The sequence below is a fragment of the Peromyscus leucopus genome, chromosome 13, assembly GCF_004664715.2.
Source record: "Peromyscus leucopus breed LL Stock chromosome 13, UCI_PerLeu_2.1, whole genome shotgun sequence".
Lineage (NCBI taxonomy): Eukaryota > Metazoa > Chordata > Mammalia > Rodentia > Cricetidae > Peromyscus > Peromyscus leucopus.
Window position 1 is genome coordinate 63,871,698 of NC_051074.1, and position 17,856 is coordinate 63,889,553.

At 36.6% G+C, this 17,856-nt stretch overlaps 1 protein-coding gene across 2 annotated transcripts in view; it reads right to left on the minus strand.

Annotated features, from left to right (window-relative positions):
- The window catches only part of Ankar (ankyrin and armadillo repeat containing), a 63,844-nt gene that overhangs the window by 9,933 nt on the left and 36,055 nt on the right, over positions 1-17,856 (minus strand). For both annotated transcript variants that reach the window (XR_005092688.1, XM_028886994.2), the window contains exons 12-20: positions 16,760-17,001; positions 13,968-14,136; positions 9,996-10,237; positions 9,666-9,819; positions 9,431-9,592; positions 4,923-5,029; positions 2,936-3,058; positions 2,205-2,363; positions 1,434-1,551 (exon numbers count right to left, since the gene is read on the minus strand). Coding sequence is in view for 1 of the 2 variants with exons in the window: in XM_028886994.2 (XP_028742827.1) it covers positions 1,434-1,551; positions 2,205-2,363; positions 2,936-3,058; positions 4,923-5,029; positions 9,431-9,592; positions 9,666-9,819; positions 9,996-10,237; positions 13,968-14,136; positions 16,760-17,001 (1,476 nt within the window). In the remaining variant the exon portion in view is untranslated. The remainder of the gene's footprint in view (positions 1-1,433; positions 1,552-2,204; positions 2,364-2,935; positions 3,059-4,922; positions 5,030-9,430; positions 9,593-9,665; positions 9,820-9,995; positions 10,238-13,967; positions 14,137-16,759; positions 17,002-17,856) is intronic.

Below are 17,856 nucleotides of genomic sequence, written 5' to 3' on the forward strand. Positions count from 1 at the left end.
TACATGATATGCATTTCTTCCAGATTAAGAAAATTAATAGTTGAAAGCAAATATAATATGACATTTCTTGTAACAAAAAGATCATGAATCAAAATTTAAATCTTCTACTATCACATTTCTTTCCAAGACCCCTTTTTCTGTCTAGTGTCCAAAAGTTTCCACTTGTCTTCCTTTTTAAACAGAGAGACCCCAAAACATGCTTCTCTCATAGAGCAACTGGCTAAGTTAATAATATATTTGATCTTTTGTTTATTTTGCTAGTAGTCACAAACTATCATTCTGAAACTGTTTATGTAGCCATGAGTGGCAGTTCAGTTAAATATTATTTATCACCTATTGTTATAAGTATGGGTAAGCTTGGGTGGATATACTTGCACAGATAACATTTTTCAAGAGAACTAGTAAACCATTTTTCTTTGCTCTATTGTCTTTCCTTCATTCCTTCCTTCCTTCTTTCTCTTTCTTTCTTTCTTTCTTTCTTTCTTTCTTTCTTTCTTTCTTTCTTTCTTTTTTTCTTTCTTTCTTTTTTCAGAGCTGAGGACTGAACCCTGGGCCTTGTGCTTGCTAGGCAAGCACTCTACCATTAAGCTAAATCCCCAACCCCTGTATTTCTTTTTGTTTGTTTGTTTTTTGAGACAGGGTCTCTCTACATAACCTGGCTGTCCTAGAACTCATTATGTAGACCACGTTCACCTCAAACTCACAGAGATCCACCTGCCTCTGCCTCCAGAGAGCTGGAATTAAAGGCATGAACTTGTCTCAGCAGTTAAGAACACCTGTTGTTCTTATAGAAGACCTTGGTTCAATTCCCAGCACCCACATGATGGCTCACAACCATCTGAAACCCTCTCTTCTGGCCTCCATGGGCAAAAGGCACACAGTGACACACATACATACATGCAGGCGAAACACTCATACAAAAATAATATAATAAATATAGCTAAAAAATTTTCAAGAACTCTTAAATAATAACAGAATGTATATGATTCAAAAGAAACACAAAGCATATCAATGTAAATCGGCCACTACTACTGAAAATCAGAGAGTAAATTTTTTCTTGATAGTGCATAATTGAATTCTTACTTTATAGTCTAGAAAATCATTAGAAGTTTGAAATAATAATTAGGAAAGCAATAGGGCTGTGTTGAGAGTTTCTGCATTCCTGTTCAGCAAGCAGGGTGGATGCCCATTGCCCCATGCAAGGGCGCGGAGTAGATGTCATGCCCATTGCTCTATGCAGACATGTACTTTCAAGCAGCATCATTGGAAACACTGCAACAGGGTATCAGACATACTTTACTTTTGTTGAGATTCCAATTTAAAATATTTTTGTGATCTATCTTGGACACAAGTCCTTTGTGTAGATGCCATTATGTTTTTTGTTTGTTTGTTTGTTTGTTTGTTTTTGTTTTGTTTTCTTAGCTATTCCTTACCTGTCAGGACAATAGTAGGAATGTGGACTGAATATAGACTGTCAACTAAAATAGTAACACCTCTTGCAGACAAAGTAATATGGTCCACATCTATAATGACTTTAGCTAATACAATAATCTAAAAGAAAACGAAACAAAAAAAAAAAGGAATTAGTGAATATTTGATACTTAGATTCTCTTAATCATTTATGATTTGGGGGCATTTTAAGAGGTAAAGGTAACATTTGGTGGGCTCCAATAAAAGAGATTTGATACGTGGGAGGCAAGAGTTCAAGTACTCCCCCCTCACAAATGCTCATAGCAATGACCACAATGGCCACATTATTCTTTCTGCAGTTTTTGCAGCTTTTGACCTTGAGTTTGAAGAGAAATACTTCACAAGGCTGTAGGAAGGGAGCTCTGAAGAGTAAGCATAAGACAGAGAGGAGCCTAAATATGGCCATAGGTGGAAGGAGCCATACCATCACTGACAGCCCACATTAGACCTGTTTTCAACCCAACCCTATGTCTCCACATAGTTGTCATCTATCTACAGGATGTGATGAAAACACCTGCCTATGGACCTCACAGGGTCGCTGCAGGCATCAGATGTAACTTGAAAAATTCTATATAGATAAAGAAGCTCTAACAATGGACTTTTTATGAGGTAGAGGGGCTAATGTGCAGAATACCATATTTCATAAATTAATAAACATTTTTTCTGAATCCCCAGTAAAGAAGTGTTCACTAAGACAATGTACTTGCCAGTATGAAATCTTAGGCTCTGTGTACCTGAAACGCTGCCATTGCCTTCTCTGTTTCAACCTTGGATCGAAGAAAAGGCTCAAAAATAGATAAGGTTAGCATTCCACTTTCCAATATTAAGTACTGTTGAAAACGATTGTTGAAGGCAAAAAGAGTTAGTGCATAACCTGCTCTCAAGCAAATGTCCTGGAAAGAGGAGAAATGCCAATCATTTTCATTTGCTTCATTACAGGTTGCTTGCCAGAAGATGAAGGACATCAGAATACTCAAATCCTTCCTTTTCTTGTAATTCTTTCTGTAGCAAGTTATTGTCCATTAAAAATACATTTCATTCTTACCAAGTAGAGAAATAGAACATTGTTGGGGAAAATTTTTTAAATAAAAATAATTGCCTCATATTAGCTGTCTGGAGAAATCTCTCTTTACCGTGCAGCATTTCCAAAGCCTCAGTGCTCTCTGGGTAAGAAATGCGTAACAGGGGATTGGGAGGGCATGCAATTAAGTGAAAGGTTCGATTCAGGACAGAGATTCCACCAAACATTAAATTTGTGCATGTCAAGGAACACATACAGCAACTATGACAAAATCGGAACCGTATTATCACACCATTTTAGAAGCTCATAACAAAGAAAGCTTTTATAGATTCTCTTAAATAATAAGCTTGGATGTTGCCATGGAGAATACTTGATCATAACTGATTGTGTTTTCTTAGAACCATTTCCCCTAGGTGATCACGCTGAGATTTGTGAAGGTCCTACCTTTTCTTTGGAGTGAAGAAGATAAAGGACATCAGAATACTTAAATCCTTCCTTTTCTTGTAATTCTTTCTGTAGCAACTCATTCCCTAGGACGATGCATGCCAAAGAAAATGCCACTTCAACCTAAACATGTGGTTTTCAGAAATTATGTTTCATTCACGCATTACTGAAGAACGGATTCATTATTTAAATATTTATACAGGCTAGATTATGAAAATATAATTATAAAGTGTTTTAAAGCACAAATGTGTTGACTATAATTCTTGGACTGCTGTTAAAGAGTAACACAGCTTCTGGAGGACTGTCCCTCATAAATTTTAATGATCAGGAAATACCCATCTCCTCTGTGACCAGAGATCATCACACATCTCCTGAGGGTGCTGGGGGGTGTTTCCTAGGGACAGCAATGCATGCACAGAGGTGCTGTCATAATCTTACAGATGTATTTGTATCCCTCCCACATCTAAATATAACGTTTAAATGTTTACTGGTTTAAAAGCTGTTTTAAGTTGCTAATGATCACAGAGCTATCAAACTGTAAAGGACTGCCTAAGAATTTAAGCAAAGTTTTATAAATGTAAAATCAAAGAATAGTCTTTTTCTTCTAGTTTTAGAGTCATTTAACTTGCATTTATCTTCCATTAGGAAGATGAACCATGTCCATCACTGGACTTAACAGGCAGCTTTTAAAAGTGCTGTACTGGCCGGGCGGTGATGGCGCACGCTTTTAGTCCTAGCACTTGGGAGGCAGAGCCAGGTGAATCTCTGTGAGTTCGAGGCCAGCCTGGGCTACCAAGTGAGTTCCAGGAAAGGCGCAAAGCTACATAGAGAAACCGTGTCTCAAAAAACCAAAAAAAAAAAAAAAAAAAAAAAGTGCTGTACTGTGCCTTCCTATGAAAAAAATGTTAAGAATTGGAAATATCCTATCCACTGTAGAGTTTAATTTTCAGGAAAATGACTGAAACTATGTTATAGTTTAACAACATTGAAAAATAAATTGAATTATAAATGGATAAAAGTAGAAGTTTCCCCATGAAATACATTTAAATATAAATGTATTTTACATGGCATTTCCATAGTCTCATGAAATATACTTATATCTTAAAAGTTTATATAATTTTATTAGTAATTCAAACCAAAAATGATTTGTAGCTTCTGCTTCCCTTTATTTCCCCACTGAACTCTTGCAATAAAATCATCCCTTTTGTCTCCTGAAAGGCCAAGTATCTTATGACATCTTTTCTGATAATGTTTCTGTAAAAGGAAATATTACTATTCACTAACACATTAATCTCCTGTATTTTTCTATTTCTTATGTCCTGAGAGGCCAAATAACTTAATATCTTTTTTTTTTTTACAATATATCTATAAAAGGAAGTGTTACTATTTACTAACACATTATTCTATATTTTTCATTTTCCTCATCACTAACAGGGCCCTGGCAAACTATGAGAAGAAAACATATTTTTAATTTTCTATAAATGTATGTTATATTTTCCTACTTAGCCACCAATAGAATTTCTGAATTTCCATGGCTTTGGTAAAAGGGTTTGAATTGATGCTGGCTTAATGAAGGCATTTTACCAGTGGGAGGAAGAGTGACTAACTCTGAAAGACCGTAAAGTAATTCACCAGGGAGCACTGACTGACAGCCTGCCCAGGCTATGTTGATGGGTATTCCTTTGTTCTTGAGAAACAGGGCCCTTTTTCCCACCCAATTTTAACAATCACTGAGGAGGTGGGAGCTATTCTCTGAATACACAGTGAATGGCTAAGGAAAATAATTAAAGAGTAAGTGCATAAGACTTTCCTTTCATATTTGAAGAAATTAATATTTACTACATCAATATTTTCTTCTTAAAACTTTTAGAACTTTGTTTTAAAAGTTAAATTGTTATGCTTGTAAACCTGCATAATCTAAGATACAAATTATTCTTAAAATATTATATTTACTATGTCAGAAAACATTTAAAACTTTAATCCATACCTTAATGTTAGTTGAAGGGTGACTTCTTAGTAGCTGAATAAGTACAGGAAAGGCATTCTCCTCCACAACGAACCGTTGACTCATGGGATTGCTTGTGTGGGCCACACCTGTAAAGCTCTCATAGGTCATGTTTTTTATTTCATCTTGTAAATTGTAGAGTCAAACTTAGCTTGACTTTGGTTGATAAACTATCTTAAGGTAATATGGCTAACAAATTTTAAAAACAGTGTATATTGACACTATTTTAATACCCCCTTTGATTTTTAGTGGGCAGAATGAATAAACATGGGCCATTCATTGTTAGAATTATAGATGGTTTTATAATAAGAGACATAGCACATAAATTTGAAAAATGCTACATTACTAAAGAATAACAGCCATCATTGTTTTAAAACATTATATTCTGGTACCCAAGTTTATAGTCATTGTTTTCTCTTAAAAGTTTTTTTTTTAATCTACAAAAATGACTAATCGTAGAGCTAAAATTTCCAGCTTTCTTAAATTGCATATACTAAAAAAAACATTGTCTTTCTTTATAATAAAATAATTCTATATTTTAAGTTGCAATCTAATATCAGGAGAGAACTCAATCTCATTTTTGTGAATATGCATAAACAATTTAATTTTGTTTTGCTAAGGAGTGCCATTACATATATAGCAGTTTTATGTACTTAAATATAGTATAAATATAGTTATATGTACACTACATAGATATAAATATAGTAAGCTTATGTACTTAAATAAAAATACAAATTTAGGCATCTCTGAACAGTGACACCCACATATTGTTATTTGGACAGTTCACATTAACTAGGGGGGGTAGAATGAACAACACCTATTTAATCCACTTTATTTTCTCTCTTTCACCACCCACATATTAGGACATTTGTTGTTGGGGGGATGATCAAGAAATATATATATATATATATATATATATATATATATATATATATATATGAATTTTTTTTACACTGTGAAAATGTTTCTTTGCCAAGGTGCCTTCTGATTTATTTAATAAAGAGCTGAATGGCCAATAGCTAGTCAGGAAGAGGTTAGGTAGGACTTTCAGGGACAGAGAGGACTCTGGAAAGAAGAAAGGCAGAGTCACCAGCCAGACATAGAGAGGAAACAGGAGGTGCAAGATGGAAGAGAGGTAATACCAAGTGACAGAACATAGATTAATATAAATGGGTTAATTTACATTATAAGAGCTAGTAGGACAAGCCTAAGCTAAAGGCCAAGCTTTCATAATTAATAGTAAGTCTCCATGCCATTATTCGCAGACTGGCAGTTGGGTCAAGAAAGCTTGCTACATATGGCGTCCAATGTAGGGGCACAAATTTCCACATAGGACCTGAGAAAGCTTTTTGAAAAGTTTCACACATGCAAACAGGGAGCCAGATGCAGCTTCTTAGTCCCACAGTCTCTTAGATGGGCCATGGTGTATAGTGATATAGCTCCCAGTCAATGCTTGTTGGCTTGAGTCGGCCAGCGCCATGTGCTCAATTACACAGTGGGGTTTAAGGCTTGGCTCACAAGGTCAGAGAAGGCTGCAGGTGCTCACTAAAGTGGTCCAGACTGAGAAAACCTTTAAACAGATACAGTAAAAAAAATGGGTACACACAGTCATAGAAAAAATAAATAGTTTAAAATTAATAAAGTATTTAAAGAAAGAGTAAGTAATATACAAAGAATAAGCCATGCAGGATGGGAAATACACAGGGCATCTGTATCCTGTGTGGTGCTTTTCTGACTTTAAATTTTTTTTAATGCTGAGAGAATAGCAGCTGCTGAGAGACATGGAATTGTGAAAGGAACTGTTGAATTAAACCAGCCTAGATACTTCAGAGATGGCTTGGTTTCAGAATGGAAATCGGGAAATGTGTTGCATTAGGGAAGAGGTTGTGCTTTGTTTCTACAGGAAGCAAAAAGCTATGGATTCATTCAAAGTTAAAAGAGATCAGATTTGACCAGAGGGGAACTCCTGAGGATCCTGGCTGCAGACATGAGGGAGGAAGACAAAAAAGACTACTCCAACCAAGACTTAATCATTATTGTAAATTTTTTTAGGATTCCCCAAAGATGCCAGAGTCCCCAACCAGCAGGAAGCAGTCTAGAAAAAAAATGCCCACATTCCCAAAGACTGGTTATGGATGTTTGTCATCATTTAAGGGGGTTGGTTACAAGTTGTTATTGGTCATAGTCAGGAAAAAAGCCAGGCAAAAGAGTTAAATTCAAAGATCTCTTTCTAAAGGAAAAAAGGAGGAGAGATATAAAAATGATAAAGTAAAAGGGTAGATTATTAAATCTACTTTAATAAAAAAAAAACAACTATTAATCTCAAAATATTTTACATTGGTATTGATTTTGGTTTATTGATACAAATTTAAGGTTAATTTTATAAAGCTCTATGTATGATTCTCCTCTTGTTTGGGGTATTATGCCTATACAGATCATTTAAAATGTAATGTATAATTAAAAATACAGGTTAGTAGTTATCTATGATAATCAAATTTGTAGTCATATTAGGTATATTTTCAAGATTAAACAGATATATTTGTATAGATGGCCTTCAAACACTTCAAAGACCTATAGAATATGGCATTTAAAGTGTTTTAATAACATAAGGATTTTCTTCTTATTTAGACACATCTGCTCCTGGAAGCACCAACTTATGTCAAAGAAGATGATGGGCATTGAAGAAATTCTGTAAGGAGTTCACTTTCTTCATGGCCAAAGCTAGCCATTTGGGCAAAGAAACTGCCCTTGCCTCAGTTGCTGACAGTATACTGTCCAAACTGGACCAGAAAGCAGGATGGAAATAAAAGTGACTGCCAAACTTTGTCAAGACAAGGTAGGACAGTCCTTCAAAATTCCTTGCTTCTTAGAAATGTCTATCAGATATACTAAGCCTATAGACCAAAGATGGATACCTCAACATTACAGAAGAACTTTGAGTTACTGTCCAGGCATCAGATGTCCCTGTCATTAGGTAATATTGCAACATTCTGGGGTCTTTGATAGAGTTAAAGACTAAATAATTAGACTTACCATTTTCCTTAGTTATGATAAAAGGTAAATTAGGTATAAAACTTCAGACTCACAAAGATAAGATAAATAATAGAATATTTTCTGTAATTTTGCCAAATACAAATGGACTGGATATTGTAACTGTAATTCTTACTTGGTAACTGTTTTTGTTGTATATAATTTTACTATGTTAAAGTTAAAACCTCCCTTTTTAATTAGATAGAAGGGGGGATGCTTTGGAACAATCTTTGTACACTGTAAAAGATGTGTTGCTCTCATTGTTAATAAAAAGCTGATTGGCCAATAGCTAGGCAGGATTTTTTGGGCAGAGAGAATGCTGGGAAGACGGACAGCGGAGTCTGAGTGTTGCAAGCCAGACGCAGAAGAAGCAACATGGGAAGTTAATAGATGAGGTAAGCCAGCCTTGGGGCAGCATATGAATAGAAATGGGTTAAGTTGTAAGAGCTGGCTGGTCATAGCCTAAGATATTTGCCAAATATTTATAATTAATAATAAGTCTGTGTGTGGTTATTTGGGGAGTGGCTGATAGGACAGAGCAGATCTGCAGTCTAGATGAAAAACTCTACCTACATGTGTGTTAGCTACCATTCACTAGAATTGTTTTAGTTATGTGAATGTGTCTGTGTATGCTCAGGTGTATGGGTGCCCCCACAAGCCAGCAGGAGTTACAGGCAGGGTGCTGAGAACCAAACTCAGGTCTTTTGGAAGAGGAACAAGCTCTCTTCACCACTGAGCCATCTCTTCAAGCCCCATTTACTAGAATGTTCTTAATAACTAGAACGTCTGTCATACATTCCAACTATGAAAGACACATTATTTTCTGGATTGTTTATGTCTTGGGACAGTTAATGAATTTCTTCAGGTATTGTTCACAAGCAGGAAATAAAAGTGGAGCTACTAACTTCAGTATCTGGGAACTTTTAAGAAAATACAGTCGCCTGGAACGACAGCCGCGCACAGAAAGCCTCTTTTTCTCTTGTTAGCAAGCCATAGTCCACAGCCTCCAGCAAAGAACCCAAATGTTACTGATAGGTCAATCACTAAAACCTCTGCAACTTTTTCATAGACCCAAAAAGTCAATTCTTTTGTAACAAAGACCACTTTCTATAAGCAAACAATTATTTATTTATATCAATAAACTAGAATTGAAAAAAATGTAATTGAATGTTAACATTAAGAAATTTATGACTCTACATCTTAAAATAAATGTAATTCTTTTCATTTGAAATAGTCAGTGTTCATTGTTTTCATTTTCTATTCTACTCAGAATTCAAGAGCAGGGCAGATGTGACATTCTTAATGTCACCACTTTGACTCGCCAAGGCCTTGGAGAAACCATTTATAAATCTTTGAGGTCTTTCATGGTGTGAATAAAGATAAAGAAGCAAATTTTCTACTTTTCTACCCACGTCTTATTTTTTCTCATCATAATTAGAAAATTGAGACTTCATACAAACCAATACAAATGGATCCCACTGCTCTGATGACGCTCAGAAGTGTGCCTTCAGCTATCTTATTAATCCTCAGTAAGCGAACCAGAGGTGCAATGCCGTTCCCTTCACATATTTGGTTTTGATGAATCCTGCTGTCCTTGCTGAGAGCTATGACTGCTTCACCTCCTGGTAAAGAACAGTAAGAGGTGGGTATGGATTTCGGTGTCTACACCAGCAGTCTGTATAGAGGTTACCTTACCTACATACTGCATCTTAGCTGATGGAGACAAAAGCATGTTTATTATGAAGTTGTAGCCAATCTGTTCTGCCATGTATTTCTGTTGCTTCAGGGTTTGTCCTGCCAAAGCCCAAAGTGCTACGGCTCCTTGCTCCTTAACATCTATTTGAAAGGCCTATTAAGACAAAAACATGCCATTCATTCAGTGAATGTGTTCAGAACACATCAGGGATCTATGTTTTTCATAAAGCATGCATTCTGGAATTTGGTTTGATTTTTTTCAAATCTGCAAAAAATTCAAAATGAAGTAAATCATCTAAACTGTTGGAAGGGTAATGATAAAGTCCTTACCTTTAAAAGTTTCAGGAGATCTTTAGTTAATTTTCTTTCCAGAAATGCCTTCTGGATGAAAGGATTGCAATTCGCCAGGGATTCCACAGCCATTGCACCTTTCACTTGGACACTGAGCTGCTTCCCTTTGAAAAGAGCCACCAGGGGAGGAATAGCCCCTTGCATTGCTATAGCATCCTGCACGTCCTTGTTGTCACGGCCGACCTCAGCGATTGTGGCTGAGGACACTGCCTTCAGCGCATCTTCAAAAGAGTCAAGAGTAAGTACACCAGTCATCGAAAACGTTAATCTAGCACATTTCAGGATAGCTTCCCACAGTACAAAGTTAAATTCATAAGTTCAAAGAAAATTTAGAAAACAAAAATACAAAAAATAAACTGTCCAGATTCACCATTTAGATTTTATTTTGTCCACTACTTCCTATACAGATACTTGGGCATATTTAGGTAACTATGGACATGTTCAATATAATTGTACTGCAAATATAATATCCAGAATATTTGTTTACCATTGAAATATTTTCTCCACACTTTCATGAACATAAAAGTCACAAATGCCTTCTAAATACTGCATCAATGGTTATATCACATTTTATTAACTATTCACACTTTAAAAATATATGTTGCTTCAAACTTTTTGCTGTTTTAAGTAATTCCAGGAGAAATCTTCTTAGCATGTAGATATTTATCAATGCATTTTTTTCTTTAGGTTGAGTATGGCAAATTACTGGAATAATTCTTTACATTTCAGTAAACTGCTTTCTAAAGGAATCAGTAGCATTTTATTCTTTCATAATCAGAGCTCAGGTATATCAATTTGACTTTCTCTTCTTGAATATAAATATTATCATTCAAAATGAATACATAAAACTTGACAACTTGATCGACAAAATGATATTTCATTTTATTTTGTTATAATTTACAGACAGGTTCAAAGAATGAGTGAGAGAATGCATATACTTCACCTGCATTTGTAAATTTAATACACTGCTACATTGATTTTATTTATTTATCTGGCTACAATTTAGTTTCACTCTATCTATCTATCTATGTTATTTTGCCCTGGCTAGCTTGAAGTTCACTATATAGGCCAAACTGGCCTCAAACTCACAAAGATCCACCTGCCTCTGCCTCCTACCTACTGGAACTAAAGGAGTGTACTACGATGCCAGGCTACAATGTAGTTTTCTACATTTATGTTGGGAGCATGAAGGTCCTTGTGCCCACAGATCACCAGAGAAACCAGGAATGTTAAGCACACTGGATTGTCCTTTCAAAGGAAAAGACTGAGAATTGGAGGTGCCTGACTACCTAGTGATCTACATTATCTGTAGGGCCAGGGTGTATCAAGCTCCCACAACCGGGAATAGAGGTGGCTAGTAGTTCAAATGACCCTTACATTATCTGTATAGCCAGAGACTCCTAAGCTCCCACAACCAGGACTGGAGGTGGTGAATAACCCAGATGACTTCTACATTATCTGTATGACCAAGACCAGGTCAGACCCTTACTTAGGCTCCTAACCTAGTACAGGTAGATAATCTCTAGAACCCATCTTCTTGGAAGAAATCACATGTACTTTGAGTTGAGTTTAATGTAATTATGCCTCCTGTGCATCGGGGATTGTATTGCACCAGGAAACTTTTTCCCCAAATTGTACTGTGTTTAAGAATGCTAGTATTAGCCGGGCGGTGGTGGCGCACGCCTTTAATCCCAGCACTCGGGAGGCAGAGGCAGGCGGATCTCTGTGAGTTTGAGGCCAGCCTGGTCTACTAAGTGAGTTCCAGGAAAGGCACAAAGCTACATAGAGAAACCCTGTCTCGAAAAACCAAAAAAAAAAAAAAAAAAAAAAAAAGAATGCTAGCAATAGACTGCCTGGCATCGGACTCCTGAAGTGTGAGCCAGTCTGCCTGACCAAGATGGGCTGAACCAAGTTTTCCTTCTTGCCTCTTCATGGATGACTTTGCTGTCACCGTGATGCCAGCAGGGACCCACACACATTTGAGGCTCTGTGTAGACATATAGATAATACAATCAGTAGATAACAATGCTGTAATCATATTATGTCTGGTATTCTGTAATGTCCTCTATGACTCTTTTCTCTCTCAGTATAGAACCAAATGGAGAGCATGCATTTTATTTGTGATGTCTCTATACAGCCTATAGTCTACAACAGTTCTTTTGCCTTTCTTTAACTTTGCAATTTAAACCTTTTAAGTGAATATTAATTATTTATTTTAAATCTCAGTTCAGGTTTAATGTTTCTCATGATTCAAGATATGACCTCCATCTAGAACATTTAAAAAGTGACATCATATTCTTTGACAACAGTTTATGTAGTGTTAAACGATGCTCATCTATTTTCATTAGGATTGTTAATTTTGATTCCACGGTTTAGTTGCTATACTATTTAGTTGCCAGTACTACCTTGATTCTAATAAAAAAAAAACCCTGCACTTTAATATTGTATAAATAATATTAAATTTAATGCCTTTAATTCCAGCACATGGGAGGCAGAGGCAGCTGGATCTCTGTGAGTTCTAGGCTAGTCTGGTCTACCCAGTAAGACACTGTATCAATAATAACAATAATAAAGTCTTCATCAAGATTTGCCACCAAAGTTGGGCAGAAATTTGTATTTTTCCTCTGAAACAATCTTAAACATTAGTTTGCCAAATCAACCTTTCCTTCTCAAAAAAGTAAAGTAAACATATAAAGACCACAAACCAACTTTGATGCTATTTTCTTAATAGTCTATAACTGAGCAACCCAGTCCATGGCAAAAAGAATTAGTTGTTAAAATGCTGAAGTTATATGTAAAATTTACACACAGAGAAAAAAAATAATTGAAATTTTAAATTTAAATTCTTCTTACTCCTTAAGGTAAGAGAATAATATAGATTCCAGTGTAGGAAAACAATGCTTTTAGGTAGGTGTTAGATCTAAAAAGGAATTGTTTTAAATGTTTATTCCTATTACTTTTTGTGAACTCATTTACTTAAGTTACTGTTATAATGACTGCTTTTTATAATATCTAGAATGGTCAGGGCAGTTTTAATTAATGGTATAAACAAAGTAAGATGAAGACTTATAAATAAAATTGATGCGGTTAAACTGTGCACAGAGCCTCCCCTCTGTGCGGCTCCACAAAAAGAGCACAGTGAGTGGTGTAGAAAAACATGGAAAGCTCAAGGGTTGGGAGGGAAGCTTTGAGTGTCTTTGCTACATGGTACTGATTCTTAGAAAATGATACTTGCTTAAGTTGAAATTCTAAACTAATGCAAGCTCTCTGCAGCATGACCCTTATCCTTGGCTTGTCTTTTAACCAATGTTTTTATTTCGTGTTTATTCTATACTTATATATGATGAACTTGGGCAGAAGGACAGATGACAAATTAATAGGAACAAAAAGGGACACATCTGTACCCATGTTTTTACCCTTAAAATGATCTGTTCATACTGCTATGTGTGTGCACTGGGATGGCGTTGTTATGAAAAGCAGGTGATCCTTTGCAGCTGCTGTAGAAGCTGTCTGATACTTCCTGGGATCCTGGGACTGAGGTGCACTTTAGAAGGCTTAATGCTTGCTGATTGCCTTGAATTTTGATATCAGATGTATAAGAGCAAGTCTGAAGATCTTGATGTACATTGTAAAATAGCTTCCAATGATCAAAATAAATATTAATTTATACGAGGAGAAATGTCCTCCCTAAACATATTATTTGCTCTATTTTCATTATTCATGCTTATATTTTTATTTATGCAAATGTCTGGTTAAACATTTTAATATACTTTGGGGAGTCAATTATTTCTATGAACTTGGCAGTTTTAAGTTTTCAAGATATTTGGGTTATATTGTGTGCAAGGATCCATTCAAAGATAAATCCAAAATATTTGTTCATAGACAAATACAGATCATGTCTGCTTCATCTGGTAAATCTAGTCACTCTTAAACAGACAAGTTGAGGCTCACCAGAATCAGAACTCAGAAACCGGATGAGGTACTGGATACCATTGTGGTCTCTCATGGCTCTTTGGTTGCTTTCATTTCCGATACATAGCACTCGGATACAGTTCATTACGTTCACCAGCACGCTTTCTATGTTCAGGCTCAGGAGATTTATCAGAGCCGGGATTCCATTCTAAAAAGGGATGTGAGTTCATTTAAGATTGATGCAATTTTGTTTAAAAGCCTGAAATCTTCCTGCAAACATTCTTATTTAGTAGAGGACATCTGTGTGTAAACAGATGCATCTAGTGGTGCCACACAGTAAGTTAAGACAACTGAGTAACTCTTATCCAGAAAAAATACAATATTATTGCAGAACTAAGATAAACACAAATATTCATTTTCTGACCCAATAAAATGGAATGGCACAGCACAGCCTAAATATACTGCATACATAGAAGAATTTTACCCTAGTTCTGGCTAATTGCCAGAACCAATTAACATGAGATTTTAAGTAGATAAAACTAAGTAACTGAAATTGGACTTGGATATAACTATATTTCCAATATATTTCCTAAAGGATTGATACTAGATACAGCAATTAAAGTTTTTTAAAGAAGTTTTTTAAAAAAATGTACAAAGGCAAATGACACAGAAGAGCACAGAGGCAAGAGAGAATAAACATAAATGGATTTCCACCACAAGGAGACCAAGGTAGAAAGCATTAAGCCCTACAGGAAGGCACATTTTATAATGCAGATGGTTCAATTCATATTGAAGAAGCAGCTCTATGAAACTGAAGAAACTTCACTTCACTTGTAAACATCTAAAGAAAGATCTTAAAACATTAGTGGACACAATAGGGCAGGGTTTTTGGTTTGTTTTGTTTTTGAGGAAATAAAGCATAGTAACAATTGCTTGGTGTTCAGCAAACGCCATTTTCTTCTAATTCTTTCTGGAACATAATTAGGATGTATTTCTCAGACAGAACTAATATCTTCGTGTAAACGTGAAGCAATCAGTGTATATTATGAAAAATGCTCCATCTTCTCCCCGGGGCTACTCATATCTGAACTCTTGCCAGTGCCGAGCATCAGGCCCCGTGGGCCAGTGGGCTACAGACCTCCTACATGCCTGCTGCTTGTGGAAGTGTTTTTCCTAAACACTCCCTCTCCTATAGCTGATCATCCCTAAGAGTTTGTTGCTCTGTAACAACACAGATCTCCAGTTTCTATGTGAAAGAATGGCTGCCAGCCAATGCTGGGGACGGCATATAAGATGGGTGACGTGCTGCCAGCAGAGATTGGAGAAAAGGGGACCCGAGATTGTGGACTATCAACCCTCCATGTGTTCCCCTCTGGATCTTCTGCTTAGCATGCCTCTAGAGGGCCAAGGCAGACATGCCTACGTGTCCCAAGGTCATGCTTTATGACGTGCACATGTCATGTCCTCCTCCATATAAATATTTCTTGTGATGCTAGTCTTTTTCTTCTATCTGATCTTCATGTTATGTGTTCTTAGACCAATGGTGATTTCTGTGATACAGGAAAGGAGTGAAGTAAATTTCACAGGAATTTATACAGAGATGATCACCCAGGCTGGGGTTAAGGCAGTTATGTAGTTCACGGAGAAGAACCTGCAGCCTGGAGAACCTTTTCAGGCTTGGATAAACTGTACTGAATGTGTGGTCAACTATAGCACATGGTATGATGTGTATCAATACACTGGACTTAATATGACCACGATGAATAATTCAGTTTCTGAGGATATTCCAAGGGAATTGTGTGAAACTTGAGATCCTAAGGGGTATTGGCTGAGGACTGTGGATGGAGTAACATATAGATGGGATGACAAACTAAAAGTGTAGGAACCTAGAATAGGGGGAGAATAGTGGTCTCCACCAAGAAAGGGAGATGGCAACTTTAATTCAGATACTTTTTATTCCTCCTGAAGGAGTGTGGAGATAATGTGACAATTGATGGAGTGATTACTACAGGCTTTATTGGTTTCCTAGATTGAAGAGCTGCCAAGAAAGGTGAGCTTCCTTTCACAGAAGCTCTATAAATTCGATTAGTTCTTCCTTGGAATTGTTGGATATAGAAGGACAGAAGTTGCTGACTTGCAGGGACAGATTTCTTGTCTGAGGTCATTGTGGCCCACCAGTCCTGGGGCTTGGTGTTTACAGAGGGCTGAGGAGAAACTTAGGCGGCTGCAGGGGTCTTGAGGTCAGAGCAGACTGTGTGAGAAGGAAATGACTGTCTGGTACATTGACCACTGTTCTTATTTTTACCTTTTTTTTTTTTTTTTTTTTTTTTTTTTTTGCAAAATTGCATGTTGCTAGCCTTTGGGTCACATGCTCAAAAGATTGTATAATCACTAATAATAAAAATAGATTACGCTTTCTTTGGTGTATCTGGGATAGTTCCTGTGTTTAGTGAAAGATGATGAAGAATATATTGGTGATTTTCTAAGAATAATCTTTGGAATCATAAGAACATTTTGTATTGGGTGATTTCCCCTTTTCTTCTGTTCCCCCTTTTCTTATGATAATGAAAGACTGAGGTCACCAGGGCAAAAGCAGAAGCTAAAGCAAGAGAAGTTAGAGAAGCTAAGAGAAACTAAGAGAAGCTAAGAGAAGTCAGGGAAGAAAAAATAAACTTAACAACTGCAGAAGCCCAACGTGACCTGTCAGCTTGCATGAACATTGTCTCTGAGTCGTTATTGCGCCTTCCAGGTATCCCATCCTTCAGACCCCCGAAACTGCTGAGGCTGGTCCCCAGCAAGTCGAAATGATGTTTTATAAAACAGTGACTCACATATTTGGAGATAACATCCTTGTTTTCACACTTAGCAATATCGTACAGAATGACAGCACAGCGGGAATGTAGTTCGGGCTCATCAGAAGCCAGCAGGTTGATCAAAGCAGGGATGCCTCCTGCCTCCACCAAAGCATGTACTACACTTATGTGGGTTGAGATATTACTCAGTAACCCAACAGTTTTACACTGCAGTTTTATTTTGGGACATTTTAACAGATTGATTAAAGCAGGAATGGTGCCTGTAAAGATAAGAATGAAATGAGCATTAATTTTTCAAAGTCAATTATAGTTGATTTATCCTAACAATATTGAAATAATGTTCATGGTATGGCAATATAAATAATTACACACAGTTTTACAAAATACAGAATAACAACTTGAAGTGATATGGAAAATAATTTTGTCTTATCTACAAGATAGTGGCTTTTGCTGTTTGCATATTTAATTTCATATAACACATGATCATACACTATATTAGTGAATTCAGGCCATCTTTAAAATACTGATTTTTGTCCTATAGGGTTGATAATTCATTATGTAGACAGAAATGACAGGTGATGTTGCTCTGTATGCTGTGAATGTCTTGTTCTGATTGGTTGATAAATAAAATGCTGATTGGCCAGTAGCCAGGCAGGAAGTATAGGCGGGATAAGCAGACAAGGAGAATTCTGGGAAGAGGAAGTCTGAGTCAGGAGACACCAGCCCACAGTCCAGGGAACAGCATGTAATGGCACACAGGTAAAGTCACAGAAAACGTGGCGACATAGAGATTAACAGAAATGGGCTGAGTTTAAGTGTAAGAGCTAGACAGTAGTAGGCCTGAGCTGATGGCTGAGCAGTTTTAATTAATATAATCCTCTGTGTATTTACTTGGGTCTGAGCGGCTGTGGACCAGGAAAAACACAAGAAAACTCCAGCTACACAGAAATCCACTGTGCAGTTCTTCCTGTCTTGGCTCCCCAAGTGCTAGGATCAAGGTGTGCATCACCATGCCTAGCTGATAAAGGCTTCGAGGTATCACATGGTAAAGTTCTGCTGTGGGTACTGACTTATCTTCGTGTGGCAGTAACTGTTTAATTATTTGAATATGTTAT